Source organism: Chinchilla lanigera, unplaced genomic scaffold, assembly GCF_000276665.1.
Source record: "Chinchilla lanigera isolate Chin_1 unplaced genomic scaffold, ChiLan1.0 scaffold00075, whole genome shotgun sequence".
NCBI classification, from domain to species: Eukaryota; Metazoa; Chordata; class Mammalia; order Rodentia; family Chinchillidae; genus Chinchilla; species Chinchilla lanigera.
The window spans coordinates 6517325-6532560 of NW_004955476.1; the positions used below are offsets into that span (position 1 = coordinate 6517325).

A 15236-nucleotide genomic window follows, 5' to 3' on the forward strand; every position below is an offset into this window, starting at 1 on the left:
TGCCCCTCTAATTGTGGGACCCCAAGTGTCGCCCACTGCCTCCCACCCCTCCCATCTGACCCGACCTTGCCTACAGTGGTCCTGGGGTGGGGGGGGGGGGCCCAGGTGGTTGGGAAAGTGGAACTCGTCAAAACCCAGGATCAGATTCTCCTTGGCAACCACGCAGGTAAGCTGTCACCAGCCCTGTCAACAGTCAGCACAGAAAGAGCTATTTATTCACAAGACCTCATGAGTCACAGTCTAAACATTCTGCAATCCCTCCCCTGGCAAGTCCGACCCTGCCCGGGTCTCCAGGGAGATGCTTCCCACCCAACGCCACTTCAGCCCAACAGCCTCCTGGCTCTGGGCTGGCGGATCCGGGCTGCACAAGTGGTCATGTTATTAACGACCATGAGTCACTGCGCAGGGCATTCATATGGAGTGGTGTGTGAAAAGGAGGGAAGGCTGGGGCCCACGGAGTGCAGACAGAAAGCAGGCCACCGCTGCCTGGCTGTGCACCTTCCGAAATGCAGCCCCCTCTCAGCATGACAAGGGTCTGACTCTGCTCCTTCTGGTGACCCCCTGCCTGAATACCCACTTGCTTGGCAGGGATCAGGGCTCTGAGAATAGAACCCTCTATACCCAGCTGGCTTTGCCCGGTGCTGAGGAGGAGATGGAAGACTGCATAATCTCCTTGCAGGAGACTGGTTTATTTTCGGTGCTAAAGGTGAGCTTTGCATTGGACTCTCTCACCTTTGTTTTAAACTTCCACTTGTTCTGGTGTAATTTCTGCTCAGTCCTAGCGGGGGGTGGAAGGACTACTCCCTTGGAGGGAGGAAACTCCCAAGTTGGTGGCACATTTCTGGAAAGTTCCTCTCCCTCCTGGCAAGCGTGGACGGAGTGTGGCTGGGACTCCTTTCCGGACCTCTTCCATGTGTCAGTCAATAGCACTGCCCCGCTCAGTGTGGTGACTTACTCCTGCGGCCTCGCGCGCACCCACCCTCCGGCAGCTCTGCCCTGCGTGAGGTTGCCGGGGCTCGGAGAGCAGGATCGGCTTCAGGTCCCAAATGTCAGAACTTCCTCTGGCGTAGAGTGGGCACCTCACGAAGTACAGGGAGGGAATGGTGAGAAGCAAGAGAGCAGTCTCTACCCCCATCTACAAGCAGGTGGATCTCAAGCAGGCCTGTAGGCCGCGGCTGGGGGGAGGTCAGGGGAGGCTCTGTCCTGTCTGTCTGGGACCATGCCAGTCTCAACACTTCAAGGATGTGGTCCAAGACGACCCAACAGAGGGCTCTGCTCTTCCTGCCTACCTCTCAGGGGCCTGGGGGGCAAAGCCCAGGGTGTTGTTTCCATGACACCCCACGGGCTTTGATGGGCGAGCTTCAGAGCCAGAAGGGCTCCCCACAGGCGCTCAGGAAGATGTGGAGCCGGAGTCCAAGAGCATCCCGGGGAAGACGACTGGCAGGGTACCGGCGGGATTCCAGGGGCCGGGAAAGTTAAAGCTCCAACAATCTGTCCCAGGGCCCCGTGAGATGTCTGCAGGTGGGGCCCCTGCATGGTGCCACGCGAGGGCCCTCTAGCCTCACCCCAGGGCACTCTCTTCTTCGTCACTCCTGAGCACTGACCCAGGCGCCCTCCGCGGGGAGCTGGCTCTTTGCTGAGGTCTCCAAGCAGGGTGAAAGCAGCCGCCGCCAAGAGCAGCAGGATGACCCCCGCCTGCCAGGACCCCCAGGAGAAGCGGCAGCCAGGGAGTCCAGTGTGACTGGCCCAGCCCGCCTGCTCGCTGGCTGTTTGACCAACACTTAAGTCATTCCACATTCCTGAACCCCGGTTCTCCACCAATGAGAAGAAAGAAATAGACCACCAGCCACACGCTTACTGAGGAGAGTCAAGTGTCCAATCCATGCTACTAAAATTTATCACAAGCTGAGCAGGAGGAGGGCCCCCACCCAATCTCCTTCCTATAAAGCACGCGTGTCTCCCCTACACGTCTGCAGCCAGCGTCATGCGGCCGGGAATCTCAGGTTCTGTCTTCCCATGCCTGCAGCACCACCTGCTCTAAATGACAGGCCTCTCACAGGCCACACAACTGTGAGTTCAGATCCGAAGTGCCCACCCGGGACCCCAGAACCTGGATCTTGAGATCCCAAGAGCCAGCCGGCTTTGAGGAGTCTCGGTGTAGCCCCAGCCCCTCCCGATCCAGGGCTGTGACAGCCCTGCAGGGCCTCTGGGGACCATCGGCCAGCTTCCTGGACACAAAGCCCCGCTCAGGTACCCGGCTGAGGCCACCAAGGCCCCGAGTTCAACACAAAAGTGGTGCCCTGGAAGAGTACACGATGTTCATGGGCATCACGTTTCATATCTGGCTCAACTGAACACCGGTAAGGGCTTCGACCCTTCCGGGGCGGGGGAAATGGTCCCCGCATTGGGTGCAAGAGCTCAGAACTGCTCCATCTTGCAGACAAGTGCAAGCCTACAAGGGAATCTGGGAGGCACTTTCTGCATGCAGCGCAGCCCGGCTGAAGCCTCAGTGGGGAGGAACGTCTCCTGCATCGGCGTCAGGACAGGACTGCGGCCAGATCGTGCAGGCCCATTGTGAGAAGGCAGGGAAGCGCCTCAGGCCACACAGCACGGCACCACCCGGACTGTGGCCTCTCTCGGTGGGCTGTGAGGCCGTTCGGACGCGTCCTCTGCACAGGCAGCTCCGCACAGCGGTCACAGCCAGACTCACAGCGCCCCACACCGGTGCCCCACTCTCCTCCTCCACCGCCTCCGGCGCCTCCGCACGCCAGCTCCCCAGGCTTTCCTGTCCAACACCAGCCCGGAGAACGCCCAGCTCCCTGCGGAGGGGCAGTTACCGAGGAGACACCGCCACCACACCTTCTCCTTCCCTCTGAAGACCTGAGGCCCCCATATGACGTGGGGCCAGGGGTGGAGATTCTGTGCCTCAGTTTCCACCTCTGTGGCATGGAGGAAAGTGGTCCTAATCTAGCTCAAAATGGCAGCAAAGAGTGGCAGAGATTCTACAAAGGTCCGGTAGGTCTTCGCCGCCCGCATCACCCGCATCACCCGACTCCAGGCTGCGTCCACCTCACCGACAGGACAGCCGCTCATGCATCGCCTTTGCTCACACTGCGCTGCAGAGCTCAAGCCAGACGGGAATAAAAATCCCTTCTCATGCGGGGCTCCCCTCACTGATGTGAGGGGCAGGAGGCGCAACTAGGCCCTTTCTGCGAGGCGTAATCTCCCCTCCCTGAATCCTCCTCCCGGTGACACGAGCCACCAAGAACCCGCCACCAGCACCACCTACTCACAGTCCAACACCGCTAAGCTCTCCGCTTCAAGGCTGCTGGGACCCGGCTGGCTCCAGGCACCTCAGTGTCTGCGGGGGACCCAGTCTGGGCTGACTGCTCGTCCCTGCCCTGCGCCTGCGGAGCACTGTGCAGCCCCCTGACCCCCACCTGGGAAGCGCCTCGTGCAGTGTTAGGCTAAGGTTTCCCCGGTTGGGTGTGGGCCCCTTTAAAGCCCTCCCTTTGTGGAAATTCTGGAGGGAGAGGAACGCTTCCACAGTGTTAGCATCTGCAAAAGCTCTGCTCAGCCCCCGCCCCCACCCCACAGCGGGGGCGTAGATCAGTTACACTGCTGTCTCCACCTGTGCAACTTTGCAGGAGACTCCGTGGAGGGCGGAAAATCGAGTTCTCCAAGTGCCATGCCAGCCTTCAGGACGGGTTTGAGCTTCCCCTGGCTAAGAGTTCAACCCTGGGCTGCGTTTGTGTTGATTCATTTGCTCGTAAGTATTTATTGGCTTCTGATGCTGGGGACCACGGTGTGTGCTGGAGACAATAATAAATAATGAAGAACTCTGGTCCCTGGTTTCAGAGCCTGCTGTCCCAACGATCATTGTCCTGTGTGATGCCGTTTACTCTACAGATGTCAGCGCGGTTGATCTCCACCCAGCCCTGTAAAGAATGCACTGTCATTGTGCCCACTTCACAGATGAGGCGGGTGAGATGGGAGAGGACAAGCAACTTGTCCCGGACTACACGCATAAGGTGAGACTGGAATCCAGGGTCTCCGACCCGATATTACAGTTCCCTGAAGTCAAGAGCTGGAGACTTTCTTGAGGGGGACATTGTTTGTTTTCTGTTTCTCTTTGTTTTGTTTTTTGAGACAGGGTCTCATTTCTGTACTGCAGGCTGGCCTCGAACTCCTGGCCATCCTGCCTCAGCCTCCCAAGTGCTGGGATTACCGGCGTGCACTTGGTTTGCTGGTGCCTGAGACAGGACCAGGGCCAGGATGGATGGACATGCAGAGCTGACTTCCTCGCTTCTCCCGCTCCGGTCCCCAGGCCCAGTAGCCCAGCAGTGGCCTCTCCTCAGCCCTCACGCGGTGTCCCTGCCACCCCCGCCTATGAGCGCTGCCGCAGCTGCTCGCACCCTCTCCGTTTTACAGCGAGAAACCCAAGCCACACCAGGGCAGTGGCCCGGCCAGGGTCTCCCAGGCGGCTGGAGCTGGCGCTTCGGTGACGCGCTCAGCGGCCCAGCCTCACAGCCCGGCCAGCACTGCGGTGACAGCATCTCCTCCCTCCGCTCCCCGCCTCCAGGACCCTCACGCCTGGGTCTCAGGTCTCGCTGGGGGCCAGCTGCCCCCACCCCCGCGTGCCCACCACGCTCAGCTTACCTCCCAGCGCCCGCCGCCCCTGGCCCTGGCTAGGAAACGCGCAGATGCGCGTGGGGCACGGCAGCCTCTCTGGACCCACAGGAAGAGTAACTGTGCTCTCAGCCCACAACCGCCCTTCCCTGTGGCCTTCTCCTCTTCTTGTTGTCCAAGCCTAAGGAAAGATGACAGCCAGGTGCTGGTGGTGCACCCCTGTGATCCCAGCACTCGGGAGGCTGAGGCAGGAGGATCGCCATGAGTTCAAGGCCAACCTGGGCTACACAGTGAGACTCTGCTCACAAAAAAAAAGAGAAGGGAAAGGGGAAGGAAGGTTGACAGAACAAAGATGAAGGACGAGGCAAAGATGAAGGACGAGGGGCGGTTGGGAGGTAAAGGAGACTGAGGACCCAGATCCCTCCTCCTTCTCCAGCCAAGGTCACCCTCAGTGCTTGCCGCTCTGGAGCCCAGCAGCAGCCGCCGCCGCAGCCGGGACTCAGGACTCAGCAGCGCAGAGGAAGCTGGCGGGCTGTGATTGTTCCCGAGCCGCGGGACAGGGCTGCTCCGGGCACTTCAGGAAGTACTTGCTCCAAGAGGCCCTTCCGGCCATTGTTGTCCAGGCCGAGGACGCTGGGCTGGCACGGGGACAGCTGCCCTCTACGGCCAACAGTGTGTCCAGGGCACCGGGGCAGGAAAGGGGTGGGGGCTGGCGGTGGCCCGAGCGCAGGGTCCCGGAGCCAGGGAGGAATCGCAGCAGGGCAGCCTCCTCGAAGTGGCTGTCTGTCCTCTCCGGCCTCAAAACCGCACGGACCCAGGACAAGCTCAGTGCTGCTGGTGACACCCAGCTGGCCGCCGAGACCTGCCCCTGCCGGGAAAGGAGCGGGCTCGGGAGCCCCGGCCCTTCTGCGGCTCCTCTTCCTCCTCCCAGACGCTGGCAGCTGCGGCGGAGCTGAGGAGGGGGATTGGCGATGCTCAGGTGCAGGATGCCGGTGGAGCCGCTCCTCCCCCACTCCCCCCGCAGCTGGAGGGGCGTCACTGCCAGCACAGTGCTCGGGGCGACCGAGAAGGCCTCTGTCTGCTGCGGAGGAAAAACAGTAACGCACTTAGCAGCTTTCAAGGCCACCGGCCTCCTTGGGGCAGGGCCAGGCTTCCGGGGCAGGGCCAGGCTTCCGGGGCAGCGCCACGAGTCCCTGCCAAGATGGGAAGCTGCTGGGTGTGGTGGTGCACACCTGTCCTCCCAGCACTCTGGGAGGCTGAGGCGGGAGGGTCACCGAGGGTTCCAGGCCCAGCCTGAGCTCCACAGGGAGACCCTGTCTCCAAAAAGCAAGCAAACAAAATCAGAAAGACAGGAGAGAACGGTGGGGCGTCGGGCGGCCTGCAGTGTGCACAGCAGCTGCGTCCGTCCAGGGCCCTGGACCCTCCTCTGCAGAAGGAGGTGAAATCCGTCTGGCTTCGGAGGGGCTCTCCAGACCCTGCCGGCCTCCACCTCGTCCGGAGCCCTCCCGACCCGAACGCCGCACAGTGGACTTCCTGCCATGGCGACCCACACCGGTGCCCCACTCTCCGCCAGGCCCTGCCCGGCAGCCCGCCCACGCTACCTCACTTACCCCTCGAGGATCCCTGAGAGAGAGGCAGCACTGTCCCTCCGCCGCCGGCCGCTCACCCCACCTGGAAGGGTCGTGGGGTGCACCCACCCTCGGCCGGCCCCAGCACGAGCTCTCATCCCCGTAGCCGGCCGGTGTCAGCCGCGCTGTGTCCTCGTCCGGTCACCCATCCCGGCGCGACCTCGACAGGGCGGGGAGGAGGCACGGCCGCCGCAGCCCCTGCCGGTGCCTTCTGTCGGCTTCCTGGGGACACGGACCGGAACCAGCGTGGAAGTGAAGACCTCGGACCACGAGCTTACATCCTGCCCGGCGTCCCTTACGTGAGAAACCCACGGCACAGAAAAAGCGCAATGCAAAACACAGACGGCAGGAGGGTACGGGAGATCTGCAGAACCGGCGGGGACGCAACGGCTGGAGCGGGTGGGAGAAATGCAAGACAACTGCGCGTGCGCTGTCCCGCGCCGAGGCCCCTCGAAATGAACAAAAAGGAAGGGAGGAAGGGGTCCCGTTCTCCGTGCAGTCAGAGCCCCAAGGCTGCGCCGAGGGTGCAGCCCCGAGCGCCTCCCTGGGAGATAGAAGCCACCCCGCGCCCTGCCGAGCAGGCGGAGGAGAGCCACGCAGACGCAGACGCAGGGAGCGGCCAGGGCACCACGGCCCTGAGTCCCTCTCCCCGGGACCGGGGGCAGCCCTGCGCCCCGCCCTGCTGGGAGCAACAGACCTGCAGCGCCAGCTCTCGGGAAAAGAGGGGTTCCGGCCAGGCCGTGGGCACGGCTGGGGACGGAAGTCCTGACCCCGAGGCGGACACCCCAGCCGCCTGCACGCAGTCCCGATGGCGTCCTCTGCAGCAGCCTTGGGCCGGGAGGAGCTGAGCAGAGCCGGAAGCTCGGTGAAGACGCCTTTCCGAGGCCGCGCAGCCTCAGCGCCTCGCTGCCCGCTGTGCCGGAAACCAGCTCCCGCCGCGGCGTGGGGCCGGCTGCACCAGCCCGCAAACGCGCTGGCTTTGGAAGGCGAAGCGGGCCGGGCCCCGTCGCACGCTCAGAGCGCTCGCAGGCGTGTCCTCCGTCCTGCGTCTCGCACTTTCCCCTGCGCTGTCCCTTGGTCCCCATGTGCTGTCCTTGTCCCCCGGCGTCCCTTCAATTCTGTGCCCTGTGGGGGGCAGCGCTGATTTCAGACACTCACCTCTCATACCACAGTGACAAGCATCGGTGCCCGCATCACTCACCAGGGCCACCCCGACTCTGCGCCCAAACCCCACGGCGCCCGGTCCCACACCCGGTGCCAGAGCTCCTCTGCCGCGTCCTCCCTCCCGGCCACGCCTGGGGCTCAGCGTGGAGGCCCCAGCGGTGAGCAGCTTCGTGGGAGACGCCAGCCCTCTCACCGTGCCCTGTCCACAGAGGCAACCGCTGTCCTCAGATGAGTGTTTCGCCCTCTCTCCAGCAGGGTCCTGTCTGCTTCTGCAGCCCCACCCCGCCCTAGAAGCCCTAGAACCCGGCATTGGCTCCCGCAAAATGACATCTTCTAGCCAAAGGGAGGAAGATTTCAGGCTCCAAAGGGAAGCGATACCACTTTGAATGGTCGCTCCCTGAGATTTCAGGAAAATCACTCCTTTCCAATCTTTAGCTCACCTCCCCGGGGCGCCGTGACCACTCGGCACCACTGTCCTCTCTGTCCAGGCCAGGGAAAATGTGCACATCGTCTACATTCCAAAGAGGAGGCAGAATTTTTGCAAACTCTGCCTGGACCAAGCAAAGCAGAGGCAAGAATAATAAAATTTAGAGAGGAAAAATTTCTGAAGTTTTTTAAAGAAAACTAGAGCACATGGGTGCAGTGGCCTGCAGGTTCGAGGTATGCATTCGCATTCAAGCCGAGTCAGGCCCTGTGGGTGAATAATTCCCACTCCAGAGGGGCCTGGAGAGGCCTGGCTGGGGACGGGCAGCTGGGTCTGAACCATGCAGGTCACTGAGCTGTCCTTGCACCCTGGGCAGGCGGCGAGGCTCTCTGGGCAAACTGCTCTGCCCGTGACATGGAAGCACCCCGAGTGCCCAGGCCACGCCGGGACTCTCTCAGCCGATGCACTGGGGGAGCAAAGGTGTGGAACAGCCAGTGACCGCGGGAGGTGGAGCAGGCTCACAGGCTGGCAGGTGAGGGGCGGGCAGAACCCCAAGCCCGTGGGATCTCTGCCGCTTCACTGCTTCTCCCAGGGCTGCTCGGAAAGGATTGGGGATTTTTTTTTTTCCAGGCAGAAATGATGGGGCAAAGGAGGCGGCAGCTGGGCAGGAGGGGCTGGGGCTCCTGGCCGGGCAGCGGGAGGGGTCCTGCAGGGGCCCGGTCAGGAGCTGCAGGGAAGAGCGGTGTTTCTGGTCGCCAGCCTGGGAGCTGGGCCTGCACTTGGCCTCACTCGCTCCAAACCCCTCCGGGCTCCTTCCAGACTCCGGGGGAAACTCAGAGGAGGGAGGAGGCTGTTTTTCCTGGACCAGACCTGCCCTGGGGTGCAGCATGCAGCAGCCTCCTCCCGGGATTCCGAGGCTCGAGGTCCTGGCCGCTTTCCTTTGCTTTCTGTCTTACTCGGTTTTCACCTTTGAACACGCGATGCTAGGGTCTAAGAAAAAAAAAGAAAACAAAGAACAAACAGCACGAAAACAGCCAAGCGAGCGTGCTCTCCCGGCGCCTGTCCCGACCTGCCGGCTGCCCCAGGTGACGCTCGCTCGCTGTCCCTCTGCACAGAGAAAACTGCCACGGTGGCTGCTGTCCCGAGGGGTCAGGCACCAGGGATTCAAACCACCAGCACCCCCAGAGCTTTCCCAAAAAGTTACTGTTGCCGTTCAACTGTCTGATTGTTTTTCACCAAATGAAAAAAAAAAAAAGATTCTCCATCTGACCCAGAACAGTTAGCCCTGTTCTCCAACCAGGTAGGAGGCACAGCCTCCCCTGGACAAGCCGGGGCTGTTGGTGCAAATGTGAGCGTATCTGAGCGCCCTGGGGTGTAATTTCTGCCAGAAAGGAGAGACAGTGCAAAAGTCAAGGTTCCCGTGTGAGCTGTGAGTGTGAGTGTGTGTGTGTGTGTGTGTGTGTGTGTGTGTGTGTGTGTTCCCCCCTCTGGAAACAGAGATGGGGGGAAAGGAGAGGGGTGAAGGGCAGGGTGGTGAGCATCCCCGGCTGGACGGCATGGTCAAAGGTGGCATGCATGGAGCCCAATCCTGCTGTCGCATTTCCAGATGGGAGGGCGAGACCACCAGCCAGGAGCCGTCCATGCCCAGCACTCCTCCGTGCTCCCTCCAAGGCCAGCAGAAGCCCGGGTTCCAGGCTTGGCCTGGCCCGCCTCGGGCTGTGTGGCTGTGACAGGCCTTGACGGGGCGGAGGGCCCCACACTGGGACGACGTCTCCGGAGGAGCCCGCCGGCCACCACAGAATGCTGGAGGCCAGAGGGGTCACCATCAGCTCCGGGCTCCACTGCCGGGGACTGAGAAGCGGCCCCACCAGCTCAGGCGCTGATGGGGATCTTGCCAGAGTGCAGAGATGAGGCCATGTCAGGGCCACGCGCTCCGGTGGCTGTGAAGCCACCAGTGACCCTGCCTCTGCCCACGCCCTCGCTCTGCCGGGGCAGTGGCCCCTCCCTGTGGCCCGCTGTCCTGGAACCTGAGCTCACAAACTCCCAGGAAGACCCAGCCGCCCCCACCTTCTGACTGCACCAGCCCTGGAGTCCGTCCACCCTGCCGGGGCCCCCAGCGGTGGAGGACGCCTTGCGCTGGGAAGGCCACGGAGCATGCTGGCTAAACAGCGTCCCACCTGGGCCGACCCCACCAAGTCCCAACCTCCTGGGGCACCGGAACCTGCGGTCACCTGGAAAGTCCCGAGCTCGCTGGAGCTGACAAACATTTGTTCCCAAGGCGAGAGGGCCTGGGACAGGCGCGAAGGCTGACGAGCCAAGTCCTGCCTGCCAGGTATGAACAGCTCTCAGCATTGTAAAGGACTGTCTTTAAAAACACGCACATTTCACACAAAGAAGAATATGAAACGGAGACCTTACGGGGCCCACAGAGCGAAATATTTCCTATCCGGCTCTTTACACCGAGACTTTGGCAACCTCTCGCCTAGAATAATGAGGTCAAGCACAGCGGAGGGGGAGAGGGACCTTGAACAGTTGTCGGCTGAGGACGCCCAGAACTGCGGGGCGGGGGGAGCGGAGAGGAGTTCCCAACGTTCCCAGCTCCACAGAGAATCAGGCAAAGCACAAGCACACGCCCAGGCTCCTGGAATTGTGTTTAGAGCCACGTTTCCAGGAGGTCGGGGAGGAGGACAGGCAGGTCAGTCCCGCCCCAGGTCCACTTGCTCTACGACTTCATGGCTGCACTCAGAAGGGGCCCTAGCCCCACAGGGCTCCTTGTACCTAAGTTCATTACAGTGAAATCAAACTTCGATTCAAGTCCTCTATCACATTGGATACGCACGTCACCACGAGTCCAGGCACCAGCTACAGGGGGCCAGGGCCACAGCTGCAGGCAATCTCCTGACACCTTGCTCAGTGCCTCCTCTGCCGTCCTCTCACCACCTTTATTCTAGGTTCCAATGCCTTGAGAACAATTATTCAGCTTTAACCTAAGCCTCAATTTCCTCATCTGTAAAATGGGATAGATCTGTCAGCACTGTTATCAGGATCACAGGAGCTGGTGCAGGTAAAATGATAAGCATAAAAGTTGGTATAGGCCGTGTGTGGTGGTGCACACCTGTAATTCCAGTGCTCCAGGAGGCTGAGGGAGGAGGATCGAAAGCTGGGATCCAATCCGGATAACTTACTGACTTAGCAAGACTTTGTCACAAAATTGATAACAAGGGCTAGGGCTGTAGCTCAGTGAGAAGGCCCTAGGGTCAGTCCCCCCTCCCCCCCACACACACACTGAGGTATGTGCACAAGTTCACACCCCTTGGCGCTTTCTCCCAGCTTCCTGTGGGCTGGCAGTTCACACCACCGCAGGCCTGGCATCCCTAGAGCAATGCTGAGCTCAGGTGCTGTGCCCCACCCACCTCCAGAGCCCGCGACTCTGCGGGTCGTGGTAATACGCCTCTCTCCGGCTGCCCGGTCTCACAGGAAGGCGTTCTGGGTCCCACTGTCCCCTGGGGGCAGCTGTGTTTCTGAGCACTGTGTTACCCTACCGTGCTCCACGCCTGCTTTCCTCCTCTGCCCTCAGGCTCCTCGCCTCCCAACTCCCCGACCTTCCCTGGGACAAGGAGACCAGCACAGCCTCCTTGCAGCTCCTTCCTCTGTCGCCCTGAGGGCCCCCTCGCTTCCCGAGCTCCAAGGGGGCTCAGGCCCACGGCAGAGCTGGAGGCACATTTTTGTGGCCTGTCAATAATTTTCACTGGTTCTCAGAGAAAACTGTAATGCCAGACACAGGACAGGGCGGTTACCGTGTCCTGGTTTGCAGCTTCAGGTCACTGTCTTATCTGCCGCTGAGAGAGACCTGCGCTCCGGTGGGAGTCCACACCTGTACCTGCGGCAGCCCTCGCCTTCCCACCTCTGCATTCCCCGCCTGGCCCCCTGAGGCTGTGGGCTTCGTTTCCCTCCAGACGACGCTGGGAGAAGCCTGTGGGCAGCTGCTGTGTGCTCACCCGTGGGCCTGAGCCCTCCAGCTCAGAGCACGGGTCAGGGAATTCCTCTTCCCGTTCCTCTTCCTCTTCCCGTTCCTCTTCGTCTTCCCCTTCTCCGCTTTCTCCTTCTCCTCCTCCTGCCTCATCATCATCATCAAACCAAGCCAGTGAACTCCACTGTGCTGGGAAGGGTTCTGGTGTTTTGCATATTTGCATATATTTGCATATATTTCTTGGTCCTCCCACCCTATGGCATAGACAGGAGGAATCATTATTCCCAGTCTTCAGATGACGATGCTGAGGCCCCGGAGTGTCTATGTGACGTAATGGTCACGGAGCTAAAGAGGGAGAACGGGCTTCTCACTGAGGCAGTCTCCAGAGGAGGTGTCCTGACTACAACGGCGACCACCCTAACAGCCCTGACATTTTCCTCTGCCTTTCCCCTCGTCCGACATTTGCGCTCTCTGTCTGGGCTGGTGTGAGGAAGATACCTGCCGCACGCTAGAGGGGTGGACTGGTGGTAGACCACTTACCTCACACGCTCAAAGCCACCAGCAAATAAATATGTACCAGGTAGCGTAAACAAGAGAAATGTATGTATTTCTCATAGTCTGGAGGCTGAGAAGCCCGAGGTCAAATCACAGCCTCTTCAATAAGGGCGCTAATCCCACCAGCAGGGCCCCACCACCGTGACCCACTCACCGCCACCCCTAACGCTGTCACCTTGCATCTCAGGGTGTGAACACGTGCATTTTGCAGAGGGGAACATTCAGGCCACAGGGACTGTTTTCTATTTAGCTGATGATAGCAAGTTCTTCTTTATTTCACAGAAATTAACAAACGAGGCAAACCAAGCAGTATTAAGGGGATAAGGATAAATCTGTGTCATTTGTAGGAAAATGGATGCACCTTAAAACCATAATGTTAAGTGAAATAAATCAGACATACGAGCTTAAATATTGCATGGTGTCTCTTCTATGAGAAACCCAAAATATAAATAAAGAGCAAAATGAAAGACAGATCATAGGAAAGAGGGAAAGAGATCGAGAGATGGAGGCGGGGGACATAAAGAGGACGAAGATGTGAGGGGCACGCGCCACGCCCCGCACTGGACGACACCACTGTGTGCTGCAGACAGGAAGGAGCGGCAGTTAAAACTCAGAGGGAAAGCACATCGTGGGGTAGGGGAAGTTGCACTGGCTCTCGGATTTAACAGTGCTGAGGACAGGACCCACCTGCCCGGCACTTAGCCTATACAGACTGGCGGCTTTTCCAGGCAGGGTCAGGTGTGTGAGTCTGGAGGTGGCCAGGGGAGAGACAGAGAGACAATAGATGGACTGACACACATGCGCCAAGCAGAGGTGCCTGTTGCAGGACAGGAGAGGCTGGGAGGAGCAAGTTGTCTGCTGTGATGTGACCCACGCGGCCCAGCCACGGGAAAAGCCGCCTCCTCCTGCCAGCAGCTATGGCTGTGGGGCCGCCTGGGCACTGCCAGGTTGGGACGAAGCCACGTGCAGCTTGGCATTGCAAGGAGCCAGATGAGGAGCAGCGGCGAGGGAAGGACGCCGTGTGCTGGGGACGCCCGGCCCTGGGCCTCTAGGGCTTTGCTTCCAGAGCATCCCAGTGAAGGAACCATCCGCCCTCACCGTTCTCTGCGCCTGAGTCACACTTGTGCAGGCTCTGCTACCTTGCCAGTGCGTGCGAGCATCTCAGGCTCCTCGGGTGTCTAGACATGATTGCAAGAACCGGAGAAAACACGACGGCAGCTTGCGGTGGCCGTCAAGCTGGCAGCAATTCCTCGGTGGGGCGCTCTTCCCAGAGCACACAGGAGCACAGTCCGGAGCTGCAGCAGCCCCACGCAAAGCATGGGGATGAGAAGGGGACCAGGGCCTCCTGGGAAAGCTCAGCAAGAAGGAGTCCAGCAGGCATCGGCATGGACACATGAGGGAGGCCCACTGGATCCTCCAGGCAACATCCGACGATGACTTCCGGTCACAGGATTAAGAATCACACTCCATCTTTTCAGCACCTCTACTGCGCATTGAACACTGGCGTATGCTTGTGACATCCTTTGCTGGGTTTCATCTTCACAGCTGCCCTTTGAATTGAGTACTAAGAATCTTCTTTTTTTGTTGTTTGGTACCAGGATTCGAACTCAGGAATTGCGCTTGCCAAGCAAGGGGCTGTGCCACTGAGCTATATCCCCGGTCTTAAGAGTCCTATTTTTAAAAGGAAACCAAACAGTGCTCAGAAGAACAGACAGCAGAGATATCTAGCTACCGTGGATTGAACATTTAGGATGGGCCTGGCACCATCTGGGCTATTTATGTCGATTGGGGATTACAGCAATGATCTCTCTCTCTCTCTCTCTGTTCCTAAGACCCCCTAAGAACCAGCCAAGCTGGAAAGTAGTCACAATTGCACTGACACACAGCCTGCCTTCCCCGTGGCACCAACACTGGGAAAGAATGCATGGGAGAAGCCGCCAGCGCCGAGGCAGGGCGCCAACCACACGGGCAGTCACTGCACTGGTGACGCCACCACTGACAGTAGGAAACGCGGCGGCTCATGTCGGCTTTGGGTGCAGCAGAGTCCTCGTTAACGTTGCTGCGTCTCAGCCCAGGAGCACGCGTCTCTTTGTGCTCTTCCAGGCAGAGGGGCGAGGCGCTCGTAACGCGCGTCCGGGCTTGTCCCTGCCTGGGTGTCCCCGGGAAAGGCACCGCGTGGAGGCCACAGTTGCAACCTGAGCCAAACCCTCGCTTGTGAGATCATCGAGAACCCAGGGCACTCAGCCTGCTTGAGGGGCAGACGTGGGCTCGCGCTTTACCTAAATCAGCGCGGCCCTTGGAGGAAAACCGCGCACAGTCTGCGTTGCCAGCCGTGACCCCTGAGCTGTCCAGGGACAATCACGCTTCTGTTAACTTGCCGCCTTCCCTGAACTTTAAGACACCTCTGGGCTGGGTGTAGCTCAGTGGCACAGCATGAGCCTAGCGTAAGTGAGGCCCTGGGGTGGGTCCCTCGCACCGCAAAGCAAAACCAAACAAAACCAAAACTCCTTTCCAATCAGATCTGCGGTACATTCTGCATGTCGTCTGAGGATACCGTACAGGGAAATGCGTCAACATTCGGCCGTCGGCAAAACTCAGTGCAAAACTTATTTCCCAAATGTCTACTGTCTTGTGTGAGAAACTCATGGCTGTGTAAACAGGGGTTAAATGCAGTGTGGGTTTTAAAGGGACAGAGAACGAAAACGCAGTTGGAAGGATTCAGATTCGACACTATGTAACTTGAATTTAAGTTTGGCTATGTTGTCAAAAAGCCTACCAAGGGGCTGGGGATTTAGCTCAGCGGCAAAGTGCCTGCCTGGCAAGCGCAAGGTCGTGAGTTCGGTTCCCGGTACCGGAGAAAAACCAA

At 59.9% G+C, this 15236-nt stretch overlaps 1 protein-coding gene across 4 annotated transcripts; it reads left to right on the forward strand.

The window, feature by feature from the left end:
- The first annotated feature begins 205 nt into the window (after window positions 1–205).
- Window positions 206–8022, forward strand: LOC106146389. Of its 4 annotated transcripts, none has more exons than XM_013503005.1 (4): window positions 206–706; window positions 3648–3769; window positions 3859–4031; window positions 5066–8022. In XM_013503005.1, the coding sequence occupies exons 2-4, from the start codon at window positions 3689–3691 to the stop codon at window positions 5583–5585; spliced, it is 774 nt and encodes a 257-aa protein (XP_013358459.1). In that variant the 5' UTR covers window positions 206–706; window positions 3648–3688; the 3' UTR covers window positions 5586–8022. The 4 variants fall into 4 exon arrangements, with proteins under 4 accessions (XP_013358459.1, XP_013358460.1, XP_013358458.1 ...); XM_013503006.1 differs by having other exon boundaries at window positions 3910–4031; XM_013503004.1 differs by lacking the exon at window positions 3648–3769 and having other exon boundaries at window positions 3910–4031; window positions 4432–8022.
- Window positions 8023–15236: the final 7214 nt, after the last annotated feature.